This window comes from Eschrichtius robustus, chromosome 10 (genome assembly GCF_028021215.1).
Source record: "Eschrichtius robustus isolate mEscRob2 chromosome 10, mEscRob2.pri, whole genome shotgun sequence".
In the NCBI taxonomy this organism is placed as follows: domain Eukaryota; kingdom Metazoa; phylum Chordata; class Mammalia; order Artiodactyla; family Eschrichtiidae; genus Eschrichtius; species Eschrichtius robustus.
In genome coordinates this window covers 5887554-5902857 of record NC_090833.1, presented here as the reverse complement: position 1 = coordinate 5902857, position 15304 = coordinate 5887554, and the positions used below count along the sequence as shown (strand labels likewise).

Sequence of the window (15304 nt, the reverse complement as noted above, 5' to 3'; positions counted from 1 at the left end):
ACCCGCCTGGGGATGCACGGCCATTCTGCCACAGAGCTCGGGCCTCTCCAAAGCCACCCTCTAGGGCGGCAGGCTGTGTCATTCCCCTGCCCAACGGGGTCCCCCTGCCCACACCCCGTGGGCTACATAGAGCCCGCACCCAGGTGCCCAGTGGAGCCTCAGGCCCTTTACCAGAGCGGCCAGCTCTGCAGCTTAAAGCCAGGAGAGGCTGCCCGGGCCTGACTCCTTGCCCCGTGTCCAGGTCATCGCTCCTTGGAGGATGCCCGAGTTCTACAGCCGGTTCCAGGGCCGCAACGATCTGATGGAGTACGCAAAGGTATGGCCAGACCCCACCATCACCCCGACCCTGGCCCAGTGCCCTCCAGGCACAGCCCTCCAAGGGGGTTGTCTGGGCCAGAGGCACGAGGCTGGGACTGATACCCACGCCTGGAGACTGAACCTCTGCCCTGGCTACTACCCTCCACCCCGTAACACCTGTTCCCTGGGCCGGCTCCGCAGAGGTGTGGTCACTGCCAGGGGCAACTCCTAAGGGAGCCCCCAGTCCGCCAAGCAGGAGGGCGACGGGCCCCCTCTGCTTCCTGTTCCAGCTGCCACCTCTGCGGTGTGTGTCACTCAGGGGACGGGCGGACGGGGGGCTGGGCGCGGCTGTTCTGTGCCCCTCCGTTACCTAATTGTCCCCAGTGCTTTCCCAGGGACAGGTAGGTGCTCCGAGGGGCAGAGGCAGACAAAGACTTTTGTCGCACCAGCCCTTTTGAAGTACAAGTTGCAGTAAAACATATTAGAAGTTTTGCATCAAGATCCTTAGCCACTCCCCAGGGTACCTTTCTTTTTAGCGACTCGATGGCAGCCCTTGACAAACAGCCTCAATCAGTCAGACAGGGGAAAGCAACCCCGAGCATACACCAGAAAATTGCTCGGGGTTTTAAACAGCAGTCACCAGGGCTGGCTGTGAGCTCTTGCCGCGGCCAAGGGGCCGCGTGGTAGGGGACACGGCGGGGACGCAGCCCTGCCCCTACCGCCAGCATCCCATTAAGACCTGGAGAGCTCGGAGGAAAGATCTCCTCTACCATCTGTTGTTTTATTATTAAAAGGGGAGTTTACAAGAGCAAGCCCATATGTTGCCAAACAAATTTTCAAATAGCAGAGCTATTAAGAGAACAAGGTTAGAGGCTTTTTTCCCCTCCTTGGTCTCCTTGAGGATATAGAACACGAAGCACGTTTTATCTTTAAGAGCAATGAATTGAGACCCCTGCCCATCTACATTCTTACGCCTGCGGTTGTGGTTCAAGAGAGGGCTGACCCATACGCTGCCCTTCATTTCCGTGAAGCTCCCAAACAAAAGCGACTCCTGGTTTTTCCAGAAAAGATGAATTTCAGGAGTATTGTTGTCCCTCCTTCCCAGATTTTGGGGAGAAGGCCCTTGGCTCAGCTTCTGTCTCAAGTAACCTTTTTTTTTTTTTTTAAATTTTTATTTATTTATTTATTTATTTATTTATTTATGGCTGTGTTGGGTCTTCGTTTCCGTTCGAGGGCTTTCTCTAGTTGTGGCAAGTGGGGGCCACTCTTCATCGCGGTGCACGGGCCTCTCACTATCGCAGGCTTTCCTGTTGCGGAGCACAGGCTGCAGATGCGCAGGCTCAGTAATTGTGGCTCACGGGCCCAGCCGCTCCACGGCATGTGGGATCTTCCCAGACCAGGGCTCGAACCCGTGTCCCCTGCATTGGCAGGCAGATTCTCAACCACTGCACCACCAGGGAAGCCCTCAAGTAACCTTTTAAACAGGAAAGTTTGCCCCGGAGAAATGAGTCTGTGTCCCCGGCCACCGACCCTCCCTCGGAGGCTGGGGTCAGAATTGAGCTCTCGGCAATCTGACCACATTCTAGGATGGAGGCAGTGTCCCTGCACCCGGGGAGTGACCAGAATGACTGAGCAGCAAGCAGACTCTGTCCAAAATTCAGAGCCAGGCAGCTGCTTCAGCTGAGACGAAAATCAATGGGGCTTTGAAAAGCCCTGCTTTCAAGATTCGTAAGTCGCCACGGCCACAAGGTGCTGTTAGGAGACTCATCAAAAACATGCATTTGCATCACTTTCCACCTCCCCGCAAATCCATCATCCAAGGAAAAACAGGGAAAAACACTCAGAATCACCCCATCCTTATCCCTGTCACCATAATTCTTTTAAAGCCAGTGTGCACGGTCGGGGGCTGGAAAGCAGGGCAGTCTCCTGTGTACACGCCGAAGATGGTTTTGTTTTCTGTTCTCAATTGCATCCAGAGTTTCCAGTGTGTGTGTGTTGGCGGGGAGCTCAGGATGGAGAGGGGAGGGGAAACAAATCTCTTTGGTTGAGGGACTACGTTTGGCATTTGTATATATCTCCCTGCCAAGGAAGGGCTGCCCATCCTGTTCTTCCTCCTCCGCCCCTTACCTCCTGTTCTTCTCTCCTCACTCGGATGGAGCCCCAGTGGGAAAGAGGAAAGGCAAGAGTGTTTCCAAACCACCCCCCAGAAGAAAGGCTCCAGGGAACCCGCCTGCTGGTTTTCTCAGCCCCCAGCCCGGGGAGTCCTCTCTGAGGGGATTTCAGCCCATCCCCTGGTCCCCGCACCTGGCCACTCTACCTGGAGATGGCACAGGGCAAGCGTGTGGATTTGACTCTGGGCAGCTTCATGGGGGACAAGGAGCCCCCTGACATCGATCAGCCTCTAAATGGGGTGTTCCGTTTGCCCATGTGGTTTACATTGAAGAGCGTGCAAATTTTAGGGTGGGTGTGGGCTGTTTCTTTTAAAACAAGCCTCTGGGTAAAACTTGACAAACATCAAGAGGGGATAACCTAATTTATTTTGAAATTTTAAGGTGCTGATGAAGGAAACAGCGGCTCCCTGGAGGGAAGCCTCTAGAATCTTAGTCGCGGGCATGAGCTGAGCCTGGGCGGAGCCCCATTAAGAGAGACAGGGCGATGCTGCTGGAGGCTGTGGGACCCTGGGCTGGCCAGGTTGGGGGACCCACCCGGGGGGCGAGGTCCCTGGGAGGCGGAGCGGACAGTCTTACTGACTCAAAGGGGGCCGGGCTGGGCCACTCAGCTTTTGTGCCCGGTAAGCCCCGGAGGGGAAAGCAGGATGTAATGCACGTGCTGGATCCAACCAGGTGTCAGCCAGGGCAGCACGGGGCCGCTCAGGAAGCCAGCCACATCTTTAATCCAAAAGGCCTTCCGAGTGTCGCCAACAGCCTTCCAGGCCCAGGGTCTCCGGAGGGATAACTTTTCTCCTTGAATCGAGGCGTGGATCATCTGGGAAGCAAAGCATAATCAGAACCAACAGGGAGGATGGGGGCTATTCCTTCCCGGGGCTGCAGAGTGATGTGTGTGGTGCCTGCTGGGCAGTGGAGAGAAGGGGCCCCGGGAGGCGCCCGGCCACGCCCCGTAAACAAGCGTCCTGAACGAGCAGCTCTCATGGGCGCCTCTCGCTTCCTTGGGTGAACGGTAAGCACCCCTGTGGGTGCAGATGCCTTGGTTGAAGTCCATATTGGAAGCTGGGTCCATCCCAGCTCCCGGCTCATAGGGCCACGGTGGGGGTCAGCCGGTGGTGCTGGGAGACCCTCGGCACACTGCCTGGCACACTCTTAAGTGCTTCGGGGGGCACTTGAAGTATAGACTCAGAATCTTCTGGAAGAAACCTCCAAGGCCAGCGTCCACAGCACAGCATCTCAGACACAGGGTCTCATAGTTCCTGCCTGGGCATGTCTGCAAATGGGGCCCTCGCTCCCTCCCTGAGCAGCCTGGGGGAGGGGAAGGAAACCAGGGGTGCGTCCAGGGCCTTGCCTGCGTGGGAGCCAGAGTTGGGGGATGTCTTTGACCTTGAAAGAAAACCAAGGCAGCTGGGCCTGACCCTTGTGTCTACTTCACGCTGCCTCACGCCAACACGGTGTTGCCTCTTCCCTGCAGCAACATGGAATTTCCGTCCCAGTCACCCCCAAGAACCCGTGGAGCATGGATGAGAACCTGATGCACATCAGGTAAGACGTCGCCCACCTGCCCGCTGCTCTGCTCAGCGTCAGTGAACGCCTGTCTGCGTCGGGCCAGGACGTAGTGGTGGCCCACACGACACATGGTCCCTGCCCTTACGGAGCCCGGGGGCCTCGAGGAGGACAGGCCACCTCATTCCCAGCTCTTGCTGCAGTTCTGCTGAGTGCCAGCCGTAGATAAAGGGCACCTGGCCTCGGCTGGGGTGTCAGGGAGGGTTTCTCTGAGAGAGTGGCATTTGAGGTTAAAACCTGAAGGATGAGGAGGGACCGGCTGGGGCTCAGGGAAGGGCATCGAAAGCAGAGGGAACAGCATCTGGGAACAGCCCTCTGAGAAGGCCCCCTGGATCTGGCGCCCTGAAGACTGAGGGAAGTGTCCCAGGCCCTTGCTTGTAGCCTGCAACTCCCACGGCCAGCTGCGGTGGGCCCAGAATGTTACAGGCGGGCTTGGCAGCAGTTGCTTTGGCAGAGGTAAAAGGACAGACCGGATTTAACGTTGGGGGTAGGGGTGTCAAGGCTGTGTCCCTCTGCCCCCCTCCACTGACCCCCATCTTTCTTCTCCCCTACAGCTACGAGGCTGGAATCCTGGAGAACCCCAAGGTAAGTCCCCATTTCCCCAAGCCGGCTGTCTAGCAGTGGCTGCTCCGTGCCGACACTGTCTGGTGTGTTTGTAGCCTAATTTGAAATTTCACGGGGGGCCGGGCGTGGGGCTGGGGCCGAGTCCTGCCTGTGTTCCCCGACCCTCCCCACCGGGCGCCCCGCCGCCTGGCCACTCCACGCTGCGTTTTAAGATCCACCCCCCTCTCTGGTGCTCTTTTTCTAATTGCTGTCGGGATGAATAGGAGAAGGAAATATTTCAGGGCAGCACAGAGCCAGAGTGTGATTGTGAGACAATAAAGAAGCAATTAGGCAGATGAGACACTTGTGGGAGGGCCCAGCCTGTGCCCTCTCAGGCCGCGCTGCTGCCATCGGGGGAGGTGGCACAGATCAGAGCCTCAGGACCCATTCGTCTGGGCCTGTGCCCGCCCGCGTCAGGCTGCCCTGATGCGCCTGTCCCCAGCCTCCCAGGCTGGGCCTCGGCCGTGTTTGAAGTTTAGGATTTCTCTCCCTGGGGGGGTTTTCCTTTGTATCTCCCCCCGCCCCCCGTGGGAGATGGGGCGAGATCTACCCTGGGAAGAGAAAAGTCTCTTTGTCCCTGAGGGACTGTGTCTCCATTGCCTGGCTCCGCGCCCCCCCCCCCCCACGCCGGGCGGGCGGCTGCTTTGGGGGTGCGGTGCTCATCTGATGTTAGGGGAGAAGTGTGCTGGGGGGCCGGGCCTGGGGGGTCCAGGAAGACCAGCTGGAGTGGAGGAGGCCTGGGTGCTTCCGGGGTGGCGTGGGGTGAGCTGGAGCCCTGCCCAGCCCCGGGGTGGCTCCCCGCAGGCACCAGGCCTCTTGGTCGGAGTTGGCAATAATATAACACGTACCAGTGACCGTTTCTGGAGCCAGGCCTGGCATTCGCGTTTTCCCGGCTCGCTTTCCTCGGCTCCTGCCTCTGAGCCTCCTGGTTGCTTGGGTGAGGAAACCTGAGGCCCAGAGAAGTGACTCGCCCCGGGGCACCAGCTGCCAAGCAAGGGAGCAGGCCTGGTGCCCGTGTCGCCCCGTCGCAGGAGTGGCCCTCCGGCCTCTGTGGTTCCCCAGCGACCCGCACCTCCCTTCCCCACCCAGCTCAGCCCAGCCGTGTCACTCAGGAGAGCCTGTGCCTTCGCCCCCTGGGGGCTGATGGCCCCACGGGGCTGCTGCCTGCCGGCCCGGGCTTTTCCAGTTCATGCTCTGCCGACCCCACGGCACTCACGCCAGCCAGCCCTAATCAGCCAGTCAGCCAGCGCCCAGGGAGGCGGAGGGGGCTGAGCGCAGCATTGCGCCTGGCTTCGAGGCGGTGTCCACCAGGCTCCAGGCCCGCTGGGCAACCATCCCACCCCTTCTGTAGCGGCCTGTGGCGCTCTCACCTCAGGACTGGGGGAGCAGAGCCAAGGCCAGAGGGGAAATCGCCCCTCAGGCAGTGCCGGGCAGTGAAGGTCCCCTCCCCTCTCAGGCCTCCTTTCTAATGAGGGCAGTGGATGGGTAAGTAAGTGTTAAAGAGTGCATTTTTCAGGATTCTACCACCCAGTCAAGGTGGGAAGGTTAGTGCTTGGCTCCCAGAGATCTGAAACCTGGGTCTGAATCCTGACTCTGCTTCTATTGCTGTGCAGCCTTGGGCAAGTTACCCAACCTCTCTGAACCTCTGACTCTTTATGCAAACAGTGGGAAATCACAACACCTCTCTCCTGGGGCATCGAAAGCACTTGGCCTGTTCCTAGCACAGGGCAAGGCCTCAATCATGGAGCCAGGGGTCCTGCCCTCCCTCCTCAGGCCGGCTAAGATTATTTGGGAAGGAAGGAGCCAAGGTTCTCTCAGGACCCCTCTCATCAGGCAGGAAAGGCTGGGCTGCGTGTGAGTTGAGGGGGGAGACAACATTCCCGCTGAGAAGTGTAGAGCCAGGCCGAGGGACCCAGGGTCTGGCCACTCTGGCCCTGCTTTCCCAGGCAGCTCCGCTGCAGGGTGCGGGCCAGGGGAGCCTGTTGTCCTCCCATTGCCACCAGTAGATCCCCGGAACGAGGGGGCAGCCTCTAGGGGCCCGGGGGCACTACTCTCCACGGTGGAGGAACGCTGTACCCCGGGCAGCCCCGGGCGCCTTGGGAGGCGCTGGGGAGACGGAGCTTCAGGGAACCGGTGCCCCCTCCCCCTCTCCAAAAAGAGCCCGAGACCTGCCAAGGGGAGGGTTTGAAGGCAGATGGCGGAGCCATTTTCTGCCTCTGTGAGGGCTGATTGAAGGGCAATGAGGCAGCTAATGCGAAGAAAGATAGAAATTTACTTGCTTTAACTTCATACGGCCCACAGTGAAAGAGTGCATTCAGTTGCCGGCCCGCCATATCTGATGGATGAATAAACCATTTGCAGCATCGATCATGCCTGTACATCATGGTTTAGTTCATGGGCCATTTGCTTTCAATTTCTCCTTCTCGGCCCTGTTTCATGCTTTCTTTCGCCCTCTCCCCATCACCCCCCCACTCTCTCTCTCTCTTTTTTTTCTTCACTCTCTTCCCTCCCCCAACACCCCCCCCCCACAAGATGACATTGGAAGTGAGCCCTCCCGCTGGGATGGATAAATAGATGTTATTGATACTCAGCAACAAACTATTTGTCATTTGAACTGGGCTTTTAGGAGGGAGAGTAAAAAGAAGGCAGGCGTGAGCCACCTTGGAATGCAAAGCAAATGTCACTTTATTTCTATTTAGTTATTTTATTTAATCGGTGCTGTCAGGGTGTCAGAAGCCTCCTACTTCCCACTGCAGAGAGCTGGGATGCTGGTCCCTCAAGGGCTTCCCACCTCCTCTCTCCTTCCAGTGCAGACATTCTCATCCTGTTTGTGGCTCCGTTAAGTGTTTGGGAACTGATGGGCTGGCAGGGGCAGAACAGGTGGAGGTGGGAGGGAGGCGGCCTCAGGTGGAGGCGCCGGGGCTCTCAGCGCTGGTACCTGCTTTGAGTTCAGGCTGGGCTGGACAGCCAGTGAGTAGCCCCGGGCAGGTGGGAAAGGAGCTCTGGAGTCCTGTTGGTCACCCAGAGGTCCCAAGCCCTGGTTCACTTTGCCTTATGGCCAAGGATGGCCCTCGGGCCTGTCTGTTCCCAACAAATGTGGTGGTCGGCAGGACCCAGTAGGGCCTGGGGAGCCCTACTCCCTGGCATTTCTCTGAAACCAGCCTGATGCCCGAGCTGTCTCTGGCCACATCCCTGGTGCTGTTTCTCAGCAGAGCGGCTGGGAAACAGCATGGGGTGATGGAAAGAGCACAGGATAGGGATTCTAGGGTCCTCGGGGCTGACTCCCATGCCGATGGGGTGGGGTGGTATGATTTGGACAAGCAGCTTCTTTGGCTTTAGTTTTCCAACTGGTCCATGGAGGCATCAGGCTGGAGGTCCTTAAGGACCCTCCTCCTCCTTGGGTCTGTCTTGGAGGTCCGTTCTGGCTTCTTGTTCCTGCCCCACAAATGGAAACAGATGAAGGGGTGCAGCTGACCTCAAGCCACACAGCCCTTTGGAGGTGTGAGGGCTTCATCACCGGCCCCATCTGAGCTCAGAAGTAAAGCTAGAAGGATCAACTGTCCCTGTTTGCCCAGGACTGGGGGGTTTCTCAGGGTATGGGAACCAGGATGGTTGGTCACCCTGACATAGAGCCAGCAAGCAAAGTGACCGCAGATGAGGGATCTGAGGCACTCCTGGTGGCCCCACCTCTCCTGGAGCAGCTCTTCTCGGAGGGTGACATCACCAGGAGGCTGTTCCAGCAGTCCTGTCGCCTGCAGGGCAGGTTACAGCTTGTACCAGGCCCTCTCTGGCATCTTCTTGGGTGATTTTCATGTCCAGTAAAAAAATATAAAAATTGTCTATATATTTAAATTGTAAGGCAGTCAAAGGCAGGTATCATTTCCCCCCATTTTACAGATGAGAAAACCGAGGCTCAAACTGGTGAAGCAACTTGCCCAAGGCCCCACAGCCTGAGGTCTCGACTCCCGGCTTTGGGGGTATTTTCCATCACTCTGAAATCCAACACATCATTGTTGAGGGCCTCGTGGGTTTCCTGCCCTGGGCCATGTGGCCCCCACCTCCGCACAGCATACAGGGTTGCACCTACAGTCCCCCTCTGCCTCTAGTTCTTCCTCCATAGGTGGGGTAACAGTACTTGACCTTCTTACCAAATGGGGCTGCAGAGAACACAAAGGAAGCTGCAGATGCAAAGTGGCATGGGAATGTTTGCAGGGTTTTGAAAGGCAAGATTTAAGGGACTGCACTTCCAAGGATGTTGGCAGGTGGATAACAGCGCTGGGCCCTGGCATGCCCCCGGGGACGGACTTGAGCAGTCAGGCCCAAAGGGACCCCACTGTGGCAAGTGTCCAAGCCACAGCCGGGCGGGGCGGGTCAGGGCCTCAGGAGTGGGAGGCAGGAGGGACTTGGAGAGTTCCAGGCAGCCAGCGGCCCCTCCGAGCTGCATCAAGACGAGGGAGAGGCCCATTTTCCAACACGCCCAAGAAAAAAATATACATAAAGGTTGATGTGTTTTCAAATGGGTTTTTGCTTTGCTCTTCTCTTTTCTCCCTGTGAGTATTAACCTCGGGGACCCCAGGGACGGCTCTGCTCGCCAGAGCACCTGCTGGGGTCACGCGCAGTCATTAGCTTTGCGGTCAGTGCAGAATAAACCCCAATTCCCGGTGCCGGGGAGAGCGTGTGCGCCTGAACCCGCTCCCGGGAAGCCCGCCTAGCGCCTCGCTCCCCCAAAGTCACGCTTTTCCTGCCTGACTGGCTCCTCCTGCTATATTCTACCTCCAGCTGCGGGGGCGTCAAAGAAAAAGATGAGATCAAGTTGAGAGGAAAAATTGTCTGATTTCTTGAGCCCTTTGTTTCCCAGGCCCCTGGCAAGCGGGGCTGGCTCCGGGTTGGGGGCTGGGAGGCCTGCTGGACTGGCCAGCCGATGGCAAGTGCCAGCAGCGCCCTGGTTCTGGAGAGGGGCGCAGGAGGCAGCGTGCAGGGTGTCCAGGGACTGGCATGGCACAGTTTGGCTCTGGCGCACTGCCCTCCAACCTCTTTCTGTCTTTTGTCAGAACCAAGCGCCCCCAGGCCTCTACACAAAGACCCAGGACCCGGCCAAAGCCCCCAACAGCCCAGACATCCTTGAGATCGAGTTCAAGAAAGGTAGGTGCTCGCCTGTCGGGACTCCAAGGCGTGGACTCTTGGGGCCCTGGCTCTTTTTCCCTCCTTGCCTGGGAGCCTGGGCACGAGCCCTCTGCATCCCTCCTGTGTTCCTGGAAGCCAGGGTCCAGGCTGGGGCTTCAGATGTTCCCAACTGCCCCCTCCCCAGATGGCGTGATCTGTGGAAGCCTCCAGGCTTGGGATGAAATCACCCTCTGCTGATGTCCATCAGTTCGTGGGCACCAGGTCTGGAGGGAGCGTTCTAGTCCCTGAGCAACCACTTGCCAACTGCTTTGGCCCTTTGGGGAAGTAACTCCACTTTCCTGGCCTCAGTTTCCTCATCTGTAAACTGGGGATAAAAGAGTATCCACTGCCTCGTGTTTTCATGGTGTAGAATAAGATCTGGACGAGGTGTATCCAGCGCAGGGCCCTGCACCACAGAGGTGCTCAGCCAGTATGAGTCTTACAGAGCCAGCCTCGGAGGCCCCCCTGACCCCATAGCTAGTCCTAAGTTAGCTGCTTGATGTGTCTCCCTACCCCCCATCCTGGGTTCAAAGCTGCTGCCACTCTTGCTTGTGTCCTGATCTCCTCGTCTTGTCTGCTACCATCAAGAAGTGTTTGCTGGCCTGAACTGAGTGCCCAGCCTTGAGCCTGGCACCAGGGACAACCCCCTTGCCCTGAAAGATGGAGAGAAAGCAAGGCATGCTGGGTAATGGAAGGAGCAGGACCAGGTTCAAGGTGAGGGCTCAGAGTGTCCAAGGAGAGGACTTTTCCAGGAGGCTGCAGAAATCGGAGAGGCAGAGATGGAGGAACCAAGAGGGGGCGTGAGGGCATCCCAAGCCCAGGCAGGGAGGCTGGCCCTTCTGTGCACAAGGCAGCTGCAGGGAGGGAGCCGAGGGAGGGGGCTCTGCAGAGAGGCCTTTCCCAAGGCACCTCGGAGACGGAGGATGGGGAGGGGCAAGCAGGGGCCCAGATAGATGCCCTGCTCTCCTCTGCCAGTGTGACCTTGACAACCAGCTTCACCTTTCTGGGCTTCAGGCTCACTCGCCTATAAAATGGGCCACAGAAATGGATGCTCGCAGGTGCCGAGCACGGGGTATGGAGTGAGGCGCTGGGGAAAAAGCCTGTTGATACTTTAATAATCTGCTTCCTCCTGGCCTTTCCCAAGAGCCTGGCCAAGTCAATGGGCATTTTCATCACTCCCCCCCTACCCCACCCTGCCGCTATCAGTTCAAACCCTTGAATTTCATGCCCCTTGGGACCAAAAGGCCCTTAGTCTAAGGCCCCTAAAGGTAGCTGGAGCGCTAAGTCCATCTTAGGCCCACTCTCTCTGACCCAGGGCTGCGCTGGCGTGGGGCCTCTTTGGGCATCATCTCTGAGAAGATGGGGAGATGAACCCAGGCAGCACGCCCCACCCCAGGTCCCCCGGAAAACTGGGAGGGCGGTGAGCGTGGGAGGTGGGCAGGAGGCAGCAGAGGGTCCTGAACACAGGCTCTGACCCCCTTTCCTCCAGGAATAGGGCAGCTCTGAGGGCTGAGCCCGAGAAGAAACGTGACCCATTTTAATGATTTGCGGACTGTCTGGAAAAAAAAAAAAAAAAAAAGTAGACGGGAGGAACCCTCCTCGGCTACTTCCCATTCACTCTCTAGTTAATTTATTTGAAGTTTTAATCTAATTATTAACTATTTTAAAGGCTAAGAGGCTTTCTCTGGCAGCAGCACCAACAATGTCAGTTCCTCTCTGGGGCAGGCCCCATCCAAGGCCCCGTGAGGGCCATAATAGGACCGGGAGGGAGAGAAAGGGAGAGGGGAGAGGCGGGGGGTGGCGAGAGGGGCTTAAGGTTCATTATTGGGCAGACTTACATTTAATAGCAATTTACAACCAAGTTATAAAACCCCTGGAAATGGGGGTTAAGAATGGCGAGGCTGACAGCCCCTGAGCGAAGCCCCTCCAAGCGGCGCCTGGCTTAATAAAGACTCGAAAGCCGCTATTGAGGCCTGATTGGCACCTGATGGCTGGCTACATGGTAATGAGCTGGGCAGATGGGTGGGGGATTAGCCGCCAACTTTGAACAGCTTTTCTTTGTCACTGTTACAGCTCTCTTGTTAGTCCTCTAATACATTTATTGCTCATTTCACACCGCTCGAGAAAGTGCCCCTTGCTATTCAAAGTCAACCCCGAACCCACACACTGCCCCCCTCCAGCCACCCCCCCCCCCGACTTGGCCCTTCCCTCCCCGAGCGGCTGCCTCCCTCCTGCCCTCCTGCCACCCCAGACCCAACTTCTCAGAATGCAGACGCCTCCAGCACCTTGCCTGCTGGCGCGGGCATCATTTCACCCCCATCAGTCAGATGGCTGTGTGCGGGTCTGGGGTACGGGGTTGGGGCTCGGGGGTCCGCCTGACAGACGTGGCCGGGGGCCGTGTGTGTGCGTGTGTGTGTGTGTGTGTGTGTGTGTGTGAGCTCAGCCGCACCTCAGCCAGGCGCTCCCCCCGCCCCGTAACTGGTGGGACAGAAGGTAGTCCGGGTACTCCCTCCTAAGACAATGGTGGAGCGTGAAATTCAATTAGTTCAGGGCCTGGTTCCAATTTCACAGCCCCTAAATGCAAAAGGGGCAAAGAGAATGGGAAGGGTGGGGGAGAGGTTTTTATTGCATTTTCCCTTTCATTCTGGGGGGCTTTCTCGCCCCTTCTCTCTCCCCAGCAGGCCTCAACCTGCACAGGGCTTTTCAAGGAGTCATTTGGAGTCCATATCTGTCACATCCATTTAAGGCGTTTCGGGCGGAGGGAAGGGGCGGGGTTGCAGGCACAGGCTTGTCCGCTGAGCTCCAGCCACCACGGGCCCACTGCCCTCTCCTCCCGCCCTAGGGGTCCCTGTGAAGGTGACCAACATCAGGGATGGCACCACCCACAGCACGGCCTTGGAGCTCTTCCTGTACCTGAATGAAGTCGCGTGAGTGCCCGCAGCCCTGCCCGGCCTCCTGGGAAACCACCATCTTGGGCAAGCACCAGCCCGGACCACTGGGGCTGATGGTCCCAGCCTGAGGCTGAGGGGCCAGGGAGGACAGGCCAGTGTCCTGCAGTCAGCCTCGGCACAGCCCCATAGCCATGGGGTCCTCTGGTTCCGTGGGAGAGTCCTGGTGGCCCTCAGCCTTGGAAGGTAACAACCCCAGGGGTCTACTGCCCCCTAGGGATGGTCCGGAACTTCCAAGCTCTCTACTGGATCTGAGACCAGGGTAGAAGGAAAGATGAGCAGTGGATAGGGCTGGGTGCCACATGAGGCCCAGGACAGAGATAAAGGAAGTTGCACGTTGAACTCGCTGTGTGTCCTAGGATAGCCCTTCCCTCCTTGGGCCTCAGTTTCCCCACCTGTCCAATGGGTGGTTGGACCAGGGGGCCTGGCTCAGATGTCCTCTGAGTCTTGGATCCCGAGACGGTGCCTGACGCCCTGCCTGTGACCCCGAGTGACCGGTTCTCCCCCCAGGGGCAAGCATGGCGTGGGCCGCATCGACATCGTGGAGAACCGCTTCATCGGGATGAAGTCCCGGGGTAAGTCTGCTCGCCACCCTCAGGGGCATGCCTCGGCTCCTAGCGGCCCCTAACGCCCCAGTCACATGCGGGTGTTGCTCCTCCCAGGCTGACTTTGGGCGAGTCCTTTCACCCCGCCAGACTGTTCCCCTCCTGTGAAGGGGAGATGAGGGGCCCTTGGCCACTGATGTCTGAAGGCATCACAAGAAGAGCTGCCCCAGGAGCAGGGAGAGGCTCAGAGGACAGAGGAGACGCGGGCCAGGCCTGGAGGTCAGGCTCTCCTGTGGCCCTGGGGCGGGTTGGCCAGGCTTAGAGGCAGACCATGCAGGGCTGATTTCGTGGTCATTAAGGCTGCGTTGACGAGGCCAGCTGGCCTGGTGGGGTGGGAATCCCACCAGGGGTGGGCGCTGTGAGCCAACCAGGGCCTGAGGGCCTGTTCCAGGGTCTGGCATGGCATGGGGGCGGGGCTCTGCCTTGGTGCTGAGCGGCTGCCACCTTGGCTAAGCTGCCTGGCCCATATCCACCTCGGGCTGGGCCTGGAGGGAGGATAGGCTGGTCCCCAAGCAGGGCCTCTGTCTTCTCTTAGTAAGCAGAGCCCCATGGTTCCCTATCAGTCACTCATCGTGTTGTCTGGGCCACACCCTCCCCCCGTCCATATGAGGGGATCTCCTGTTCCCCGGTGGTAAAGCAACGCTGCGTGCTTCCGGACTTCAGGATGGGGGGGCAGGCTCTCAAGCAGTCAGAGTCCCTGGGTTGGGCACTCGAGTCTTTAAGCACCGGGGGTGGGGTTGAGGCCTCTTGTGTGGGCAGGTGTTTAACTCGCTTTGCTTAGGGTCAATTTAAAAGGATGACACAGCCAAATAAAACCAGGCCAGGGTATAGCCATGGCCCTTTGTCTTTCAGGGTGTTTTTACTAAGATTCTAAAATCCAAAGAGAGCCGATGGCTGGATTTCAGCGGTTAGAAAGGGCACTGGTCCAGAGGCAGGATGCTGGGGCTTTCATGCCAGGTTCGCTGTGCCTTGCTAGATGACCTTGGACTTGTTATCTCTGGGCCTCAGTTTCCCCAGGTGTAATGCGGTAGGCATGGGGATGGGAGTTGGATCATTCTGGCTCTGACCTGTTTGAATTTATCTCAAAAGGGGAGGAAGGAAGGAAAGTGGCTTTGCCTCTTTCTTGTGTTTTTTCCTCTTCGACACACATATACTCTGTGAGAAACAACCTAATTGAAACTCTCTCGGGAAGGCCTTGTGGAGAACAATGTTACTATGGAGAACAATATTACTAATTAGCTGCTCCCTTTTATCCTCACTTACCTTTGTATCTTACCTATATTAACATCTGATTAAATGTCCCTTTGTCTCAGTCTGCCCTTGGGAGCCAGCACAATGTGAACTATCCAAGGCAGGTCCCGGAGGGACCTTGGGGAGCCAGAGACCAGCACCCTTATCTTACAGGCAGGGAAACCAAGGCTCAAATTCACAGGCACCAGGACCAGGACTGATGTCCAGACACAGAGAGGCATGGAGTGGAGGGCTGAGAGCTTGAACTCTGCTAGATCCGGGTTCTAGCCCGTGTGTAATAGCAGGAAGTGGCCCAGTGGAGGAACTTCATAAATGGCAGCAGCTCCACAGGGATGCTGAAAGGGCAAAGGCAGCCTATGCCCTCTGGGTACCGTCCGAGTGGCTCAGAGATGCCCACTCTGCACCTATTGTCACGTCCCTCCCATGCCCCAGGCAGGCATCACTAATTGATTGTGGATGTAGATCAGTGCTGCTGACAATGGAAAGATAAGTACTGGCCTGAGGTCACTCTGTGAAAGGGCACGCAAGTGAACTTGAACGGAAGGAGGGAGTCATAAAGGCGCGAACTGGGCTAATCTGGGAAGACATCCTGAAAGAGGTGGCAGGAGAATAGGCTTCAACTGGTAGAATGTGGAATAGAGTGGAGTGGGAGCCTTCCAGCGGGAAAGGTAGAGAAGGTAGGAGGAGCCCCAAGTGGCCAGCGGGG

General features: G+C 57.7%; 1 protein-coding gene across 1 annotated transcript in view; it reads left to right on the top strand.

The window, feature by feature from the left end:
* Nucleotides 1–15304, top strand: part of ASS1 (argininosuccinate synthase 1) — a 51326-nt gene that overhangs the window by 18811 nt on the left and 17211 nt on the right. Inside the window, exons 6-11 of the mRNA XM_068551896.1 lie at nucleotides 242–316; nucleotides 3937–4007; nucleotides 4583–4613; nucleotides 9683–9773; nucleotides 12637–12721; nucleotides 13253–13317. Coding sequence (XP_068407997.1) covers nucleotides 242–316; nucleotides 3937–4007; nucleotides 4583–4613; nucleotides 9683–9773; nucleotides 12637–12721; nucleotides 13253–13317 — 418 coding nt within the window. The remainder of the gene's footprint in view (nucleotides 1–241; nucleotides 317–3936; nucleotides 4008–4582; nucleotides 4614–9682; nucleotides 9774–12636; nucleotides 12722–13252; nucleotides 13318–15304) is intronic.